The sequence below is a fragment of the Anomaloglossus baeobatrachus genome, chromosome 4, assembly GCF_048569485.1.
Source record: "Anomaloglossus baeobatrachus isolate aAnoBae1 chromosome 4, aAnoBae1.hap1, whole genome shotgun sequence".
Lineage (NCBI taxonomy): Eukaryota > Metazoa > Chordata > Amphibia > Anura > Aromobatidae > Anomaloglossus > Anomaloglossus baeobatrachus.
In genome coordinates, this window is record NC_134356.1 from 208,059,899 (window position 1) to 208,080,463 (window position 20,565).

Genomic DNA, 20,565 nt, shown 5'->3' on the forward strand with positions numbered 1-20,565 from the left:
CGCTACAGCATCGGTAACACATTGTTACCGATGTCGCAGCGTGCAAAGACCGCCTTACAGTCAGACTCAACCTGAATCCAATGTAGCCCTCCCAAACAGGTTTTCCACGGGAAAGGATAAATTTGTGGTGTTCAGAGAAGCTTGTAAACTTTATTTCAGACATTGTCCTCGATCCTCAGGAAGTGAGGAACAGCGTGTAGTGGTTTTTGTCTCACGTCTTCAAGTGGATCCTCAGTCCTGGGCCTTCTCCCTTCTGACCGATTCTAAATCCCTTTGGTTGGTAGACAAGATTTTCTGGCCCTGGGCCTCATTTATGATGCTTCGGGCTGAGTCTCTCTTGCCAAGTCCAAACTATGCAGGCTTAAGCAGGGGGATTGGTCAGCAGAGGATTTTTGTTCAGAGTTCTGCAGATGGACCACGGACACAAGGTGGAATGACTCCATCCTTAGAAGCTATTTTTGGCAGTGCTTGTTTGAAAGGCTAAAAATGCCCTCGCTCTGTACAAAGTTCTGGAGTCTTTTGAAGTCACTATGGGTTTAGCCATCTGGATTGATAAATGCCTCAGGGATAAACCTTTGTTGATGTGTGATGCCCCTGGACTATTCAGGTTGTCACAGGGTACTGCATGCTCTTTCTCTTTAGTGCGGTATTCAAATCCCTCATGGTTCTGGGTCCCCATCTTACAGTGCTGCCTCCAACAGCAAATTAAATCCTAGATACACCCTGCACCACACCCACCAGACACACCAGTGGGCAGCTTAAGCGGAATAGGGTCGCCCACCTAGGGGTCAGGAAGGGGAGGTGAGGAGTGAAGAGAGGAGTGAGAAAGTTGAGTAGTACAGTGGAGGAGGTGGGGAGTAGTGGCTCGCAGGGGATTGAGGCTAGGTGCCTGGACCTGTCAAGGAGGACGATCAGCAGCCTGATCCTATCACCGGTCCAAGACCCAAGGCACGGCGCGGTACACGGACCCTAGGTCGGGGAGAAGCTTCAAGCAACCCGGCAATTAACCTGCGGAGAGCGGAGCCTTTATGGACTGTTCCCACTAGCTCCAGAATTGGGGCACTAGTGCAATGAGGGGGATAGGGCCTTCCATACAAGCAGGCAACTGAAATACCAAGCGTGAGCCCTGAGAGCAGGCTCCCACACTTAGCCACAGTGGGGAGCAGGACCCAGCAAGTTCCAGACTACTGGTCGACTACGATGAATTTAAACTTTGTGCCAGGAGGCAGGTCACGGATCACCAGGCAGCACTGCAGGGGACGGGACTCGGACGAGCTCCCCTTTGACAGGCAGCGGTATCCAGAGACTTGGTTTACCCGGTTGTCAGCGTCTGCTTATTGGTTGAGTGAGTACCTGAGTGATTTCCCCTTCACGGCACCCAGTAGCACTATCCAGAGTCCCGGGGCTAACCCTACCCGTGGAGGGCAATGACAACTTGCTGCCCCACTCCATCATCCCGGGTACTCCCAATGGCAGCAGCGGTACTCCCAGTTACCGCACACCACAGGTGGTGTCACGAACTACAACTCCCCTGTAAATATCCCCTTTTACTTTAGAGTGTGGCCCCTAAGCCCCCGGGTCCGGAGACCTTCGAGCCACGAACTGACACCATCCTGGATCCGAGCGGTTCAACCCGCTGCTGGGGTGGCTCAGATGCCTTTTCAAGTAGAACTCCCCAGGGATTATCACCATGCAGTTAGCAGGGGTCTCTCGTCTGCCTGGGCCTCCTGTGGTTTGCCACAAGATGGGGATTGGTTTCTTTTGCTGTCAAAAGGGTCATTTTATTGGTGCCTTTTCTTATGTAGTTAAACTGAAAAAATGTTGAAAAACCTCTCACCTCAGGTTGTTTGGAAGACTGCAACCTGAAAGTGTATATAGTTGTGCTCAAAATTTTACATACCCTGACAGATTTTTTAGTTTCTTGGCCTTTTTTCAGAGAATATGAATGATAACACAAAAACGTTTTTCCACTCGTGGTTAATGGTTGGGTGAAGCCATTTATTGTCAAACAACTGTGTTTCTCTTTTTAAATCATAATGACAACCAAAAACATCCATACATATTCATCCAACATCCACAAAACATATTCAAAAATAGCATTTGTACTCAAGTAAAGGGAAGTAGAAAAAAAAGAATATAGATGGTGAATATTGGAATGTGAATACGCATTACTGCTAAGAAAACATGAAACAATTTCTTTGAAAACATTTATTTGAAAAATATGAGTTACTTAGCAAATAAAGGTGTCCAAATTTACTTGTGCCGAGATACCAACGTCAAGGTGTAACTCTCATCTGGGTCCTACTATAAATGCTATGCCTCTCTTGTCCAAACGGAACTATTATATGGGCTAGAATACAACCTGCAAAGGAAAATGAAAAACACCTGATGTAACTGGGAGGAGTGCGCAGACAAAGGACATGACTCCATAATACAAACTAGAAAAAATTGTCGTCACTTCTTAATTTCATAGTCTAAACTGGTGCATACTGAACATGACATACAATATTCAAAAATAGCTGTTGCACTCAAGTAAAGGGAAGGAGAGAAAACAAGAATGTAGATGGTGACTATTGGAATGTGAATACGCATTACTGCTAAGAAAACATGAAAACATTTCTTTGAAAAAACGTCTTTGAAAAATATGAGTTAATTAGGCCCCTTTTACACATCCGTTTTTTGCCATCAGTCACAATCCGTCACATTTTGAAAAAAACGGATCCAGAGCTGTATCCGTCTTTTTCTCATTGTCTTGAAGCTCGGCAGTTCGAGTTACCGTTCAAGAACGGTTCAATCACCAAAAGCGTGGCTTTTCACAGTAAGTATGTGCACACGTTGCGTATTTGCATGCGTCCTGCGTCCCCAGCACAATCCCTCTCTCTTTCTTACTCACCGATCACGGGCGTGGTGCTGCACGGCTGTCACTTCATTATTCAATCAGGTATTCCCTGCTTTCCCTGCCCACTGGTGCTCATGATTGGTTGCATTCAGACACGCCCCCACGATGAGTGACAGCTGTCTCTCTGCAACCAATCACAGCCACCGGTGGGCGGGTCTATATCGGGCAGTAAAATAAATAAATAAATAATAAAAAAAAAATGCGGTTCCCTCCAATTTTGATACCAACCAAAATAAAGACATACGGCTGGAGGCTAGTATTGTCAGGATGGGGAGCGCCACGTTATGGGGAGCCCACCACCCTAACAATATCACCCAGCAGCCACCCGGAATTGCGCATCCATTAGATGCGACAGTCCCGGGACAATACCCCGCTCATCCCGAATTGCCCTGGTGCGGTGGCAATTGGGGTAATAACGGGGTTAATCATGGCAGGCGTCTCCCCGAGATACCTTCCATGATTAACCTGTAAGGGAAAGTAAATAAACACACACAACGAAAAATCCTTTATTTGGAATAAAAGACAAAAAAACATCCTATTTCACCATTTTATTAAAATCCCCAAATACCCCTCCAGGTCCGACGTAATCCACAGAGGTCCCACGACGCATCCAGCTCTGCTACATGAAGCTGACAGGAGCGCCGTAGAACAGGAGCGCTCTGTGTCAGATCCACGCAGCAATGAAGTGAGCCGCGCTGTCAGCGGGGACGTCACTGAGGTAATGCCTGCGTGTGCAGTGATGATGGGGGTTGTAGTGCCTGCGTGTGCGGTGATGATGGGGGTTGCAGTGCCTGCGTGTGCGGTGATGATGGGGGTTGTAGTGCCTGCGTGTGTGCGAGGATGATGGGGGTTGTAGTGCCTGCGTGTGCAGTGATGATGGGGGTTGTAGTGCCTGCGTGTGTGCGAGGATGATGAGTGCCATAGTGCCTGCATTTGTGCGGTGTTGAGTGCGGTAGTGCCAGTGTTTGCCCATCCATCCATCCATCCATCCACCCATCCATCCACCCATCCGCCCATCCATCCATCCGCCCATCCATCCATCCGCCCATCCCTCCGCCCATCCGTCCGCCCATCCATCCATCCATCCGCCCATCCATCCGCCCATCCATCCATCCATCCCTCCGCCCATCCGTCCATCCGCCCATCCATCCGTCCATCCACCCATCCGTCCATCCACCCATCCGTCCGTCCATCCATCCATCCGCCCATCCATCTGCCCATCCATCCGCCCATCCATCCCTCCATCCATCCATCCATCCAGTCCATGTGAAAAGAGACGGAAGGCACTCACCAAATATGCGGTAAAAAAAGCTGTTTTATTCGACCATCAGGTCAGGGGTAAAGGCATGGCCTTTCATTGGAATGAGCACAGTGGCCAGAATGCAAGGAAATTTACAAGCCATATAATGAGTGCATAAGCCTGAAATAGGAAGATTGAGCGGTTAGCTCGCTGAATGGTGCCAATGTTTCCTCCTTTCACCATCCATCTATCCTTGCAGCTGAACAATCTGGCTCTGGATTCTCTACTGCATTATTGAGGTCAAGATTACCAAATCTTCCAATGCTTTCCATTAGAGGCAGTGGCTCAATAGATAGAGCTACTGTCTAAAGCGAATTAGTTCACGAGTTTGAGTCCCAGCTGTCCCGGTAAAGAATTTAAATTATTATTTATTTATAATTATAATTTAATTTAATTATGCACTGAGAGGAGGAGCCGGACATCAGCTGTGAGCCGCGGGACACACCTCTAAAATTGGAGCAATTCACGGAATGAGGCTGCATTGCTCTCTCCTCTCTCTCCTCTCTCTCTTCTCTCTTCTCTCTCTCTTCTATCTCTCTCTTTCTCCCTCTCTCTTCTCTCTCTCGCTCTCCTTCTCTCTCTTCTCTCTCTCTCCTCTTTCTTTTCTCTCTCTTCTCTCCTCTTCTTTCTCTCCTCTTTTTCTCTCTTCTCTCTCTCTTTCTCCCTCTCTCCCTTCTCTTTTCTCTCTATTTTCTCTTTCTATTTTCTCTCTCTTTTCTCTCTCTTTTTCTCTCTCTCATTCTCTCTCTCCTCTCTCTCTCTTCTGTCTCTTTCTTCTCTCTCTCTTCTCTCTTTTCTCTCTCTCCTCTCTCTCTTTTCTCTCTCTCTTCTGTCTCTCTTCTCTTTCTCTCTTCTCCCTCTCTCTCAGACCTGGCGATGATCAGCTGATGTGGTCACCTGACGGGATCAGCTGACACTATAAGTCGAGTGGTGAGGCCTGCTTTTTACAGCTGCTGTCATGTGATTCAGGCCATTGAACCTGACACATCATCTGATCGCTTTGCCTTCCAGCAAACCGATCAGATGATATTGGATCCGGATTAGACAGCATGGGACCCTTGACCCAGGATTACTGCGGAGGGGGGTTCTTTATTTCAATAAAGATGGAGTCACTAATTGTGTTGTGTTTTATTTCTAATAAAAATATTTTTATGTGTGTTGTATTTTTTTTTATCTGTACTAGAAATTCATGGTGGCCATGTCTAATATTGGCGTGACACCATGAATTTCGGATTAGGGCCAGTTGAAAATATACAGCTAGCCCTAACCCCATTATTACCCAGCGAGCTACCTGTCACCAAGGCAGCTGGAAGAGTTGGATACAGCGCCAGATGATGGCGGTTCTATGAAAGCGCCATTTTCTGGGGTGGCTGTGGACTGCAATTCGCAGCAGGGGTGCCCAGAAAGCTTGGGCACCCTGCACTGCGGATTCCAATCCCCAGCTGCCTAGTTGTACCTGGCTGGACACAAAAATTGGGCAAAGCCCACGTCATTTTTTTTTAAATTATTTCATGAAATTCATGAAATAATAAAAAAAAGGGCTTCCCTATATTTTTGATTCCCAGCCGCTGTCTGCTGTTTGTATGGAGGAGAGCAGACAGCAGCTGCAGAACTACAAGGCTCAGCATACTGCATCCAGAACTGTATGCTGGAGGGAGAGACAGGGGAAGCAGAACTTCAAAGCTCAGCATGCTCCATTCACTAGTGTATGTAGGAGAGCAGGCAGCAGCTGCAGAACTACAAGGCTCAGCATACTCCATCCAGGACTGTATGCCAGAGTTTTTTGCCTACCAAAAAAATCACGTGGGCTTCGCCATATTTTTGTATGCTAACCAGGTACAGCAGGCAGGTACGGCTGCTCCCAACCCCCAGCTGCCTATTTGTACCCGGCTGGGAACTAAAAATATAGGGAAGACCTTTTTTTAATTATTTCATGAATTTCATGAATTAATTAAAAAAAACCTACATGGGCTTCGCCCCATTTTTGTGTCCAGCCAGATACAACTAGGCAGCTGGGGATTGGAATGCGCAGCACAGGTTAACCCGAGCTTTCTGGGCCCATCTGCTTCGAATTGCAGTCCGCAGCCGCCCCAGAAAATGGCATTTTCATAGAAGCGCCATCATCTGGCGCTGTATCCAACTCTTCCTGAAGCCGGGTGGCTTGCTGGGTAATAATGGGTTAATACTAGCTTTGTTTTACTAGCTAGTATTAAGCCAGAGATTCTTAATGTCAGGCAAGTTTGACCCGGCCATTAAGAATCTCCAATAAAGGGTTAAAAAAAAGACACTACACAGAGAAAAAAATACTTTAATAGAAGTAAAAACACAGACACACTTAGAGACTCAATGTTTATTACTCCCTCTCAGCCCTCCACGATCCTGGTCTTCTGTCTTCTTTCTCCTTCAACCCATGAAGCTCTGCTACATCAAACAGCACTGCATGGGAGGAAGACGCTGCTGCTCCCGTGCAATCTAATCACTCAGTGAGTGAGCAGAGGCTGTGGGCTGTAAGTGGTAACGTCACCGCTGACAGGCTGATTACTATAGCAACGGTGATCTCCGTTATTTACTGGCTGTGACATCCAGTCCTTGTATGTGGGCTGACTCTGTGAAGAGCGCCGACATGCAAGAACAGGGAGTCAAGCATGTGCCCAAGCATCTCACTGGTACACGGAGATGCTGGAACGAGCACCGCATACCAGAGAGCTGCACTGACAGGACCTAGCATGACATCTATTCATGTGACCAGTCTGTAGTCAATGATATAATACAAACGTGACTGGTCACATGCTATTTTGACGTCACGGAAGGTCCTATCATCAGTGCTGGTTACCAAGAGGACACAGCGATGATCGGAAGGAAAAGTGGCGGGAGACAGAGTGCAGGACGCGTCACGGGGACCTGTAAGTGTAATGGCAATGTTTATTAATTGTATGTGTATATGTATAATGTGTTTTTATGTGTTTGTGTTTGCCTGACATTGTTTTCAATAGGGTTCGAAGGAGTTCGTCGAACGGAGCCGCTGTTCGACGAACCAAACCGAACTCAAATGCTAGGGGGGTGGTTCAACACTACTAAAGACAGAGACGAAGTCCACAGTAACATTTTTTGTTTCCGTTGGAAAAACAAACAGTGATGTCTCTCTCTCTCTCTCTCTCTCTCTCTCACTCTCCCTCTCACTTTCTCTCCCTTTCTCTCTCTCTCTCTCATTCTCTCTCTTGCTCTCTCGTCTAGGATGGGGTTATATAGGTTTTTCAATAGCAAACAACATTTGCCATGAAAAAGTGGTACGACAGATCAGTTTTTTAAAGTGATCCGTCGCATCAGTTTTACCACAATCTGCAACGCATCCCGTCGTATCAGTCACAAAATGGATTGTGACTGATGGAAAAAAACTGATTTGTGGAAGGGGCCTTAGAAAATAAAGGTGGCCAAATTTACTTGTGCCCAGATATCAACGTTAAGGTGTTCTTGAGAGGACACCAAGGGAATGGAGGACAGGTGAGAAGAATTGTTTGTGTGTATGTGAGGTATGGCACAATAGTGAATAATCTTACAGGATGGGGCATTGCTACAAGAAGAGGACAAGGATAAACATATTACTATAACAAAAGCACCTGCATGGGCACATTAGTAAAAGGGGACAATGATGGGCACATTACTACAGGATGGGGACCACGATGGGCATATTACTACAAGATAGGTACCAGGTTTGGAACCTAACTACAAGGAAACAAGGATGATTACGTTACTACAAGATGAGGACCAGATTGGGCACATTAGTACAGGATGAGGACTAGGATGGGGCACATTATTACTGGATGGGCACATTTCTACAGGAAAGGGACCAGGATGGGCACATTACTACAGAATGGGGACAAAGATGGGCACATTACTACAGGATGAGGACAAGGATGGGCACATTACTACAGAATGGGACTCGGATGGGGCACATTACTACAAGAAAGGTAACAGGATGGGGTAAGATGTCGGCCAAAATTACTATATGGTGCTAATTTTAAAATTATATTACAAGAAAGGAGTAAAATGTGAAAAAAATAAAGCATTTTTTTTTTTACTATTAAACTTGTTTTTTTACATATAAACAAAAAAGAATGCACATTTGTTATAATAAACAAGTGATAAATATTCAAAAACAGTGATCCAAAGGAGGCCTAAGTCTTTGTTTAGATTTTTGTGAGTTAAATCGGATTACCATTCGGAACCCTTACCCCCTTACCCTCATTTCTGATTTATTTAATCAGATTGTTGGTGTTAAATAGTTCTCAAAGTTGGGCTTTACATTCTGATTAGAATAAGGGAAGTGGATGAGTGGAAAATGGCATTTTTTACTCCTGAAGGGCATTATGAAAATCTCATCATACCATTTGGTCTGATGAATATTTCCACCATTTTGCTAAATTTTGTAAATTATATTTTTCACCATCTCGTAAGCAGATTTGTAGTGGTTTATCTTAACAATATTTTGATTTACTTGCCCCATTTTGAGATTCATTAGGTATATGTCAGGCAGGTATTACAGATATTCGCCGTACAGGAGATGCTATTTTTGGGGTAACTGGTTTCATGTTCAAATTTTCGGATGGACCCTGATTAGGTCCATGCTGTATCACAAGGATTGTTTCCTTGGTGGAGTTCTGATTAGACTGTTCCTATTTTGCAAAGGTAGCTGGTATTGTCCACTGTGGGCTCAGATCTTGAGAGCAAGATGTTAAAGGTTCAGGTGGATGCCCATGCTACCTGTCCTACAGGGAAATTATTTGTGCCTTTCAATTTGAGCCTTAAAATCTTAAGTGAACATCATAACTCAGTCTTGCAGGTCAATCAGATAATAAAGCAACTTTGAATCTTCTTTCTCATCATTTTTGGCAGCTGGAGTTGCATCAGGATATAGTTCATTTTGTGTTTGCCTGCAATATTTTTGCACTTTCTAAGACTCTGCATACTCGACTCGCCGAGTCTCTCCTACCTTTGAAATGCTTGGCTGATAAGAAATGTTTGCCAGGTCCGGACCTGTGTGCAAATGACTATGTGGGGTTATCTACCATAAATATTAAGTTAAAAGTTCCTTCCTAGAAACTGAGTACTAGGTAATTGGCATTTACAAAGTTATCTCCTTCATTAACCATGTGGCCTTTTGACTTAATTTATCTCAAGCACTTTAAATCCATAATGTATTACTTAGATAATAGCTTAAAAAATATGTTGCGCCATCTGAACCGTCATTCTTGAACTTATGTCTTCAGTATATTATTACATTATATTATTGATATATTGTTAAATTTTATATGTCACCCTTGCTGTTTCTATATTTTAATGGGTAAATTCACATTTGCTTTTATATTTTTAATACTAGCCTGAAGATCTTGAGGACTCTGTAAATGATTTTCCTGATCAGAATGAACGTCCGGATTCACATTCATTTCAATATATGCATGTAAAGCTTGAAGAACATGCCCAACCTGAACTTAGCACCAAAGAACTCATCACGGAGAAAGCCAAGAAATACTGTGAAAGTGGCCCAAAAGTGGTTGCCAATTTTTGTCTGACACTCTTCCCTGTTCTCCATTGGTTTCCACGATATAAGATTAAGAAATACCTACCTGGTGACATCACATCTGGCATCATTGTAGGCATTGTCACCATTCCCCAGTCAATTGCTTATTCTCTGTTGGCCAACCAAGACCCAATCTATGGATTATACACCAACTTCTTCTGCTGCATAATCTATTTCTTAACAGCAACGTCCCGCCATAATTGTGTTGGAACATATGGAGTGCTGTGTTTGATGGTAGGAGAGTCTGTGAACAAACAACTTAAAGCTGCAGGGTACATTACAGATGGGACTACCACAACAGTGGTGAACTCAACTCTCATCAATGGAACTATATGTGATAAAAGCTGTTATGCCATTACTGTGGCCACATCTTTGACTTTCATTGTTGGAGTCTATCAGGTAAGTAGACATTTGAAAAATAATGGATTAAATGAAATAATCTAAGTTAAAGAATAGGATTGTTCTATAATACTATGATATATAGGCTACATAAAAAAACCTAATGATTTTAATGTAAATTATATTGTTAATTTTAATTAAATATTTGACTACTTAGTTATTAATTAATTTTATTTCCATTTTTATTTCCTTTGTAGATCCTGTTGGGAATATTTCAATTGGGATTCATCTCCATGTACTTGTCAGAACCCTTGCTGAGTGGTTTTGTTACAGGGTCATCCCTTACTATTCTGACTTCCCAGATGAAGTATCTCCTCGGATTAAAGTTGCCTCGTCGTGATGGAGCAGGGGCACTGGTTATGACTTGGATTGACATCTTTACATATATAAAAAACACCAATATATGTGATGTAGTAACTAGCATAATTGCAATAATCACTATTGTGCCTATCAAAGAAATCAATGATAGATTCAAAAGTAAGATGAAAATCCCATTTCCAGTAGAATTAATTGTCATCATTGTAGGCACACTGGTTTCCCATTACTTTAATTTTAATACTAAATATAAGTCCTCAGTATGTGGCACCATTCCTACTGGTTTCCAGACACCCAAAGCCCCAAACTGGAGTCTCATTCCGAGTATAGCTGCTGATGCAGTCCCTATTGCAATTATTGGGTTTGCAATGACAGTATCCCTTGCTGAAATTTTTGCCAAAAAGCATGGGTACACAATTAGCACCAATCAGGAGATGATAGCTATTGGTATGTGCAATCTGATTCCATCTTTTTTCTCCTGTTTCAGCAGCTGTGCTGCCCTTGCTAAAAGTCTGCTGAGAGAATCTACAGGTGCTAATACCCAACTGAATGGCATAATCAGCTCTGCTGTATTGCTGCTTGTACTTCTTGCTATAGCTCCTTTATTTTATTCATTACAAAACTGTATTTTAGGAGTCATCACTATTTGCAGTCTCAGGGGAGCGCTACGAAAATTTGCAGATACTCCAAAAATGTGGAGGATAAGTAAAATTGACACAGTGGTCTGGTGGGTTAGCATGTTAGCATCCTCCTTAATCTCCACTGAAATTGGGCTACTAGTGGCGGTTTGCTTCTCTATGCTCTGTGTAATCTTTCGTACACAGAGGCCAAGGGCCACTTTATTAGGTAAGGTCAGTGGGACAGAGATTTATGAGGACCAGTTCACCTACAAGGAGCTGAACACTATTCCTTATGTTAAAATATTCCGCTTTGATGCCTCTCTATATTATGCAAACAAAGACTATTTCAGAAACTCTCTATACAGCAAGACAGAAATTAACCCATCTCTAGTGGCCGCTCTGCAAAGGAAGGCCAAGAAGGAAGAGGAGGCAGCATCAAGAGTAACAAGCAATAGGTTCATAGCCAGGTTTAATTTGATTAAAACTGTACAGAAGCCTCAGAGAGATTCCAAAGTAAAAGTCCCCCAACTTGACATTCACTCACTTTTAATTGATTGTGGCGCCATGCAATTCATAGACACTGTTGGCCTAGGTATTCTCAAAGAGGTCCGCAAAGATTTTGAGGAGATTGGTGTTGAAGTATTTCTTGTAAACTGCAACCCATCAGTGCGCCGATCCCTTCATGATGGGGGATATTTTGTTAATACAAGTGGTGATGTAGAGTTACTGGCTTTTCATAGTGTGCATGATGCCGTAACATTTGCAGAAAGGAAGTTCCGCGAAAAACAGAAAGAAATTCAGTTAAGAGATAATGCTTTCTCTTTTGACCCTGCTCAAGCCATAAGTGATGACCTTAGAAATTAAGGAAGGCTGAAATAAGATTTATGGACAATTACCTCCGGCATAAAAATGTTATCTACATAGATAACTCGGTAGCAGCCATAAGTGATGACCTTAGAAATTAAGGAAGGCTGAAATAAGATTTATGGACAATTACCTCCGGCATAAAAATGTTATCTACATAGATAACTCGGTAGCATATACTTGTAAATATTCATATTAAGCTGAACACCTACAACTAGGATGTGACCGTTTCATGTTATAACACAGTTCACGTGGACATTATGTCTTGTACTGTTTCAAATATCAAAAATTTAGAAAAAAAAATTCTAGTCACCTCAAATTCAGAACGAAAAGCAGTTGAGAGTTTCTTAACTCATAATACTTACCATGGAATATGTTAATAAATTATTTGCTGGGGTTTACTATAAAAAAAAATAGCAAAATAAAAGTACTTTTAGAAATAGCGGGACATTAAGAAACCTCAAGTTTATAAAACAAGCAGGTTAATATGTCCAAAATATTAAGGTTAAACTGTATTTTTTTTCTTAAGTAGGTTTAAGACTGTGCTGATTATTTTGTCATATATCTTATAAGGCTGATGACTTATTTTGTATTCAACAGAGTTTCAGATTCTCTGCTCCTCTTTATAATGGCATACACACAATTACTCACTTCCACATTGAATGTGAACAGTGCTGATTACGTTATGACCCCATACAAATGAAGAAAGGTGAGGAAGGTCATCAGGTATCACGCACATGTCCTATGTTAAGCCATGAGTATTTGATGAGGTTTTTTTACCTCAGTATTTGTTAGAAAAACCCAGGAGTGGGAATAAAATGGTTGAAATGTGTTCCTATAAGGCCACATGCACACATTGAGTATTTGGTGAGTTTTTTACCTCAGTATTTGTAAGCCAAAACTAGGATTGGGCACAAAATGATTGAAACGTGATTCTATATGGCCATGTGCACACCTTGAGTATTAGTGAGTTTTTTACCTCAGTATTTGTAAGCCAAAGCCAGGAGTGGGCACAAAATAGTTGAGACGTGTTTCTATAAGTGCACGAGCACACGTTGAGTATTTGGTGATTTTTTTACCTCAGTATCTATAAGGCAAAGGAGTGGGTAATAAATACAGAAGTGGAAATGTGTTTCTATTAGGCGAATGGCACTCATTGAGTGTTTGATGAGTTTTTTTTACCTCAGTATTTGTAAGACAAAACCAGGAGTGGAACAATCAGAGGAAAAGTATAATAGAAACATGTCACCACTTATGTATTTATTGCACACTCCAGGTTTTGTCTTACAAATACTGAGGTAAAAAAACTCACCCAATACTCAACATGTGCACATAGCCTTATAGAATCACGTCTCAACTTCTGCATTTTTTTTACCCTCTCCTGGTTTTGGATGACAAATACTGAGGTAAAAACTCACCAAATACTCAACATGTGCACGTGGCCTTATAGAGAAACACGGGCACCACTTCTGTATTTATTAACCACTCCTGATTTTGTCTTACAAATCCTGAGGTAAAAAACTCACCAAATACTCAACATGTGCATGGGGCCTTATAGAAACACATCACCAATTCTGTATTTATTACCCACTCCTGGTTTTGGCGTACAAATACTGAGGTAATGATGATGATCTGAGTGGGAGGATGAAAGTGAAAAATCGCGCTGTTGGTGAAGAACCACTGATCCAAAGATGTTGAATTGGTGATTTTTTAATTGTCAATGCATTTCTGAGAATCAATCTCTTTCATCAAGGCAAGAAACACAAGTAGGTTGGAGCACAAGCAGGGAGGATTATACTGTTTGTACATGGGCTGATAAAGTCAATTAGTCACAAAATAAATTGTATCTTTATTTGGAGTGCAAATGGGCATGAACTGACACCACATGGTCATACATAGTCTCTTCCTGTAGTTTAACTTTTTATTCAGGGGAATACAGTTATACAGGTTAATGCCCATTTGCCCACCAAATTTGCCTCTAAAAATAGCTTTATTCTGAACTTATTCTATATTGATATACAACAAATTGTCTACTATTCATACCTATATTTATCATTCACAACAGTTGATGATTTGCATTGTACCAGCTGACCATGCTGTGTCCGTTCATGACCATTTGAACAGCAAACATAGATACTTTTTTTTGCCCCAATTGTCTTTATTTATCCAATGTATATAAAACCTCCCTGCTTATGCTCCCACCTATATGGGATATTTTTGTCCTGAACTTGGAGACTGATTCTCAGAAACGTGTTGACAAGTAAAAAAATCACCAATTCACTATCCTTGGATCAGTGGTTCTTCAGAGGCAGCATGGTTTTTCACTTTCGTCCTCCCACTCATATCATCTTATCCAAGGGTTTCTGCAACAGCCGTTTACGTACATGACTCTCACAACTACTCAAAGTGAGCCTTGTAAACTACACTAACCCTCCATGCTTTTTCAGGTAATGTATGTGCTTCTTGTCATTCCAGTTGTTTATTCCCTATTGAAATACTGAGGTGAAAAACACCAAATACTCAATGTGTGCAGGTGGAATTAAAGTGAATCTGTTACCCTTTTGTGTTTTTTAGTTATTAATTTGGCCATACAGGTGGCATAAAGGTAAAATTAGCCATACCTGTGTGCCTCCTGGATAAATGGTTGTTTTGGAACACTCCTCTTTTATATCTTCTATCTTCCGGGCTATGGGGAATGCGCTGCCCAGAAGATAATTTGCCCCCAGTCTTCATTATACAGGATTTCTCCTCCCATTCTCTTCCCTGGTGTCCCTGTGATGCAGCCAGAAATCTTGCGCCTGCACATTATGCCTGATGCCTATGCAGGCGCGGGATTTCTAGCTTCGCACCTGACATTACCAAAACTCTGAAGTAAAGGGGAGGAAGAATCCTGTATAATGAAGACTGGAGACAGGCTTATCATCTGGGCAGCACTTTCCCCATAGCCTGGAAGATAGAAGATATAAAAGTTGATTTTTGCCAAATGATCCATTGCCCAGGAGGCATACAGGTATGGCTAATTTCACCTTTATGCCACCTGTATGGCCAAAATAATAACTAAAATAATGCAAAAGAGTGACATTCCCTTTAATGAACAGCACATGATCACAATACCTGTCAATGTGTGCATATTTAGGCAGATGTTTGGAATTGTAACCACATAGGAAGCACTGACCTTCAATGTGGATATGAGTGGCAGTGGATAACCCCTTTAAATAACACAGTATTCTAAGAGAAGAAGTGGATGATGAGTGGAGACAGAAGCAGATTTCTCTGATAAGATACATTACAAAGTTACTTACATTTTCTTGAACTGTTGATTTACTCAAAGTGCTGTTCAAAGTACAGTTTAACTACTACAATTGTATTATAACAAAAAATTGATAAAATAATAAAATATATTTAAAAAGTTACAGTGCTTCTGAATTTTTGCAATTTATTTTAGAACATGAGTTTACAGAACACTATGAGTATTTAGTAGAAGGGCTAAAACATACACACACACACACACACACACACACACACACACACACACACACACACACACACACAGTGGCATAATAATAATAGATACAAAGATTACACTTGCTCCTGAACTCTGGAGACTGGGGGAGGTGTTGTAAATGTCATCCGAGGGGGTGATGGTTTGGAGCTCCCTCTGGTGGTCAGGACTTGGGGTGAAGCTGACTTTGCCTCAACAGGTGTGGGAGTTAATTGGGAGTTTGCTAATCTTTATTTCCTATCTGTGTATTGTGTTTTCTTACATCACCATTGACTTTATATGTTGGGGGCTTGCTATTCCTTTGGGGACTACTCTGAGGCAAGATAGGTTTCCTCATTTCTATCTGTGAGGTGTAGTAAGTTTCTCCGGCTGTGACGTGGCGTCTAGGTTTTTAGGAACGCTCCATGACTACCTCTAGTGTGGTCTGACAGATAGGGGTCTGATAGATTGCGGTCAGCTCGGTCAGCTCAGGTTCCAACTACTCTTGTGTTTTTTCTGCTGATGGGATTTTTGTGATCATCCACGTTGACCAGATCATAACAAGGAGGCCAAAAAGTCTCTTTGCCCCATATGAAAAGACTATTATTTTTAAAAACCTGTGTTAGTGGGACATCTTGTGCGAAGTGTACACAGGGTGCTGGGCATGGGTCGGAGAGTAAGGGGTGCTGTTGGAGATTTTGCATTGAAGCCCAAAAGCTTTAATCTATACCACTGTATAGGAGGTGGTCGCACACCCCCTGCTGTTTTATGCTAATTGTCTGTGTTGTAAAAATAATGTGTTTTTTAGGTACCAAGTATGCTGCTTATGTGTATATGGTTAAATGACTACTATTGCTAGTGAAGTGCAGGCCCCCTATGTAGCAGAGTCGAGACCATGTAGCAACCAGTACCACCTAGCAATTGGGCAAGAGCAGCAGTGAGATAAGAGCAGTAGTGAGATAGATTTTAGAAAAGATAGGGGAGGAGTGATAGATGACAATTGGGTTGTTTATAGAGATCGGCCTGGTGAGAGGGAGTTCTGCAGAAGGGTTCAAGGAGTAAAGACATGGCATAGTGTCAGGAGTCAGTCAGGGAACCTCTTAAAAATCAGGAGCCCACAGCTCACCCCAGCAGGCTCAGGGAAGTCATATGACTAGACAGCCAATGGGGCCCAGAAGTGGACAGGGGTGAGAAGAAGCATGGGGGAATGGAGACACAGGTGCACGGCAGTTTCAGGACAAGTTCCATAGGGGATAGGTTCAGTGATAGTACCCTGCAGAACCGTCAAGAGTGTGGCCATGTCTGTCATAATGTGGAAAGAATAAACTGTTCAAGTTTTGGTTTGCCATAAGTACTCCAGTGTTTGTCTACTTTGTCTACTAGTCTACTTTGTCTATGACGGGGACCGGCTTTGGAGTGAGGGACGCCAAACCAAAGAAAATAGTAAGTGTCACACACCCTGCCCTGACACACACACTGACTTTCTTTGGTGAAGGAGGAGCCCGTCCATACCATCCTTCAATTGCACACATCAATGTTTAGATTGGCTTGAAAAGTATTGCAGTATTGTCCAATTCAACTTACATGGGACAATATTGCAATACTTTGCACAATCACGACACAAGTGTGGCCCAGTCAAGCACAAAGCCTGTAAGTGAATGTAAACTGTCCCCCATCCCACACCTATCCTTTTAATTATATGTCCCCTATGGCCTATCCTGGTATATATATCCCCCATCCCGGGCCTATCCTAATATGTATGTCCCCCATCCCGGGGCCATCCTGGTATATATGTTGACCATCCCGGGCCCATCCTGGTATATATCTCCAAAATCCTGGTAAATATGTCCCCCATCTTGATATATATGTCCGACATCCTGATATGGCTGTGCTCCTCTCCTCACCCCTTCCAGCAACTATTGCTGGCTTAAGTCAGCTGGGTATTGTAAAGATAACAAGTCCTCCCAGAATATACCAAATCTATTTACTGAAATTAGTTGTATTTACCACAAATAAACAGGACCCGCCCTGCCTTAAACAAACATAACCTGCTCCAAATTCTCCCCCCTCCTTCGCTCATATTGTATGTGACTGATGCTACAGGCTAATGACCCCCTACCACCTTCTATAGACTATCAGCCTTGAGTCCTTCATCCTCCTTTCTTCATCCCCCCTCCCACTTCCCCAGCTTCCAAAGTGTACCAACTTTCAGGGAGCTTGGGACACATCAATCTTTAACCGTTTACATTAAGATAATGTAGCACCCCTGAGGTATCAGGTGCCACAAAATAAGTAACCAACAGTGGACAACCCAAACCCTGGAATACCAGTGCCAGTGACAACACAAGACACAAACACACAACCCCTCTTCCCTGCTTGGAGACAACTTAGAGATGGGCCGGATGAAGGCCGCCTATTGGAAAGGGGCTAATCCAATCGGTAAGCTAGAAACCTGGGAGGGGCTGGAGTTGAACAGAGAGCAGGTGGGAACTGAAGTCAGTTAGGAGTGAGGAGTTAGTTCAGTGTGAGGAGGTGAAAGTGAGAGAAAGTGAGGAGAAAGGTGTTAAAACCTGAAGAAAGAAATGGAGCTAAAACAGGAGGAGGGTTGCTGTGGAGTAAGTACTCAAGGAACCGAGGGTTGCCAGCGGAGTGCGGGACCAGTACTCACAGAACTAAGCACAAGGCGGGTTGCAGAACCCTTGAACGAGAGTACGCATCAAACTACCTGTTAAATCTGCCAGGTGAGGGGATTATCAGGGTCCCCCTACAACCTGAGTGTCCGGAGCAAATGTACCGCCCTGTGCTCGGCAGCCGAGCCGCTCGGATCCGGACCTTCAGTGGGTGGCTCGAGGGTCTCCGGACCAGGGGGTCTCGCGGTCACTTCAACTAAAAAGGGGGGTTGTGGTTTGGGGACGTAAATGTACGGCCGGAGCCGTGTTAAGTTCGTGACTCCACCCACGGGATGTGGTGAAGGTGGACACCACCGCTGCAGTCACGGGGCATCCGGGGGAGATGTTGTGCAGCAAGTTGTTAACCCCTCCGTGGGCAGGGATGGTGGCCCCGGGACCCGTTGGGAGTTTGGCGATGCAGGGAGATGGGCGACCGGAGGGTGCTGTTGTACTCACTATTAGTAAACACACGAGTCTCTAGTAAACCAAGGTGATGGTGGTTGGTGCCCGCAGCCGGCTGCAGTCTGGTCCCCCACCCGGCTGTGGTCTCTGTCTTTCTCCCGCACCTGTGTTTGATGGTGGACTGCCTGTGCTTGCAACTTCAGGAGTTCGCTCCTGGCTTGTTGTCGCCTAAGGAGCCCTTTGCCCGCAGACGCTGGCCCGTGTGATCTCTGAGCCATGGCGGTGGTCTCGTTGGGCTGTTGCCTTCAGTTGAGACTTTGAGTGGGACAGGACCTCTAGTCCTGGCCGCAATCAGTTAATTAGGTAGCCCCCAGTAGCTTCTGGACCTAGCTTCAGGGTCTGAGTACCCCCCTTTGTGCTTCGGTTTCTGAGTCGTTTCCCCGGGTCGGTACCGGTGGGCTACAACCCTGTCCTGGTCCACCTCGGTTCCACTGAGCCGTCTTCCCGACTCCTGCAGACGGAGACCGCCGTCTGCCTCCTAGCCAAAGGTACCAGGGCTCCTACCCTGGCACCTGCTCAAATTGGGTTCTCTCCTCTGCTGGAGCTGCACACAGCTCCAGCCCACACACCTCTCCAACTTGAATTCACCACCTCCACTAACAACTGTTTACTTTCCCGCCCCAGGCTATCTGAGACTCCTCGTTGGGCGTCTTCCAACCGCTTGGTTCCGCCCCCTGGTGTGTCCATCAAGCCCTGAGGGGGGTGACTAGGTTTTAAATGTTTGGCTTTATGTTACCTATGGGGGACAGGTGTAATGCGGGGCCTTATCTGTGACTACCTGGCTGGGCCAGGGCGTCACACTCCCCCTTGGTTAACCACAGACCGTCCGCGGGCTGTCCGATCACCACCGGTTTATTTTGCTTTTTGAACTGAAAAAGATAAAACATATTTACAGGTATAATAACTTTTGTACAATTAAGCATATTTTTGTTTTCTTCCCTTACGGGAGGCATTTTACTTAAACGTTGCATTAAAACATTTTTATTAAAACGGGACGGGACCGGGTCCTTTTCATTTTTGCCCACCCAAGCAAACCTAGCACTAGTGCTGCCTCTAAAAACCAGGTCAGCACCCCTTTTCCCCAGTCCAGAAAACGGGTTTGGGTCCGGGTATTACCCACATGGGCTGCGTAACAAGTTCCCTACCCGGCAGTCTCTCTCAGAGGCCCCACGTCCAGGGGACCCTGGACTCGGACGGCCGTCACCGGTCTCACTAGTGACAGGACCTCGGCCTACAATTTCCCGCAGGCCCTTCCTCCAACCAGCCTCTCCGGAGACTGCAGGACTATGAAAAGGGTGGTCAGGGACTATTTACAAGGCCCAATAGTTTCTGGGTTGGCCTGCAAGTTCTCGGCCTTGTCTTTTTGTATAAACGGTGTAAAAATGGAATGGGAACATCAACTAGGTCCCAACGGGGACGGGTAGAAAGGTAGCCGGGAACCGCTACCTCTTAATACTCATCTTAATCAGGTGAAAATCTCAGTTAATTGACATTCATTCACACATCTATTTACACAATCAACATGGAACACCCCTAGATTGCGGTCTCCCTGTATCTGAGCATGGGCTGACCAAAATTAGGGTGTGTGGACCTTCTGACCCCTATACTCTCGTGTGGGGCTGGTGGAGGAGAGGGGACGACAGGCCCCTCTTCTCGAGTGTCAGGTATGGCGGGCAGAGACCTGCGGGGGTGTGGTGTAGATGCATCCCTGGGCGCTTGCTCGGGTGACTCGCTGACGGGCCCCTCTGGCTCCGTTTCTTCCACGGGTTGTGGGAACATTATCACGGGAACAATCACCGCGCCATTCTGCATAGGCCAGTCAGCCGGAAAATCACCCATCACTGTGTGGATCACCTCTTTCTTCTTCTCCACGCTCGACGTGGGAACAGGAACCTCGCCCATCAGCTTCAGGGGCCCTGGTCATCTCTTCAGGTGGTCCCTGGAAATAGTGGCCGTGGTCCTCCCCTGGTCGCGACAA

General features: G+C 44.2%; 1 protein-coding gene across 1 annotated transcript in view; it reads left to right on the plus strand.

Annotated features, from left to right (window-relative positions):
• LOC142302360 (sulfate transporter-like) overlaps positions 1-11,975 on the plus strand; it is a 35,796-nt gene extending 23,821 nt beyond the window's left edge. The window contains exons 2-3 of the mRNA XM_075343418.1: positions 9,577-10,176; positions 10,374-11,975. Of these exons, the coding sequence (XP_075199533.1) occupies positions 9,577-10,176; positions 10,374-11,975 (2,202 nt within the window). The remainder of the gene's footprint in view (positions 1-9,576; positions 10,177-10,373) is intronic.
• The last annotated feature ends 8,590 nt before the right edge of the window (positions 11,976-20,565 follow it).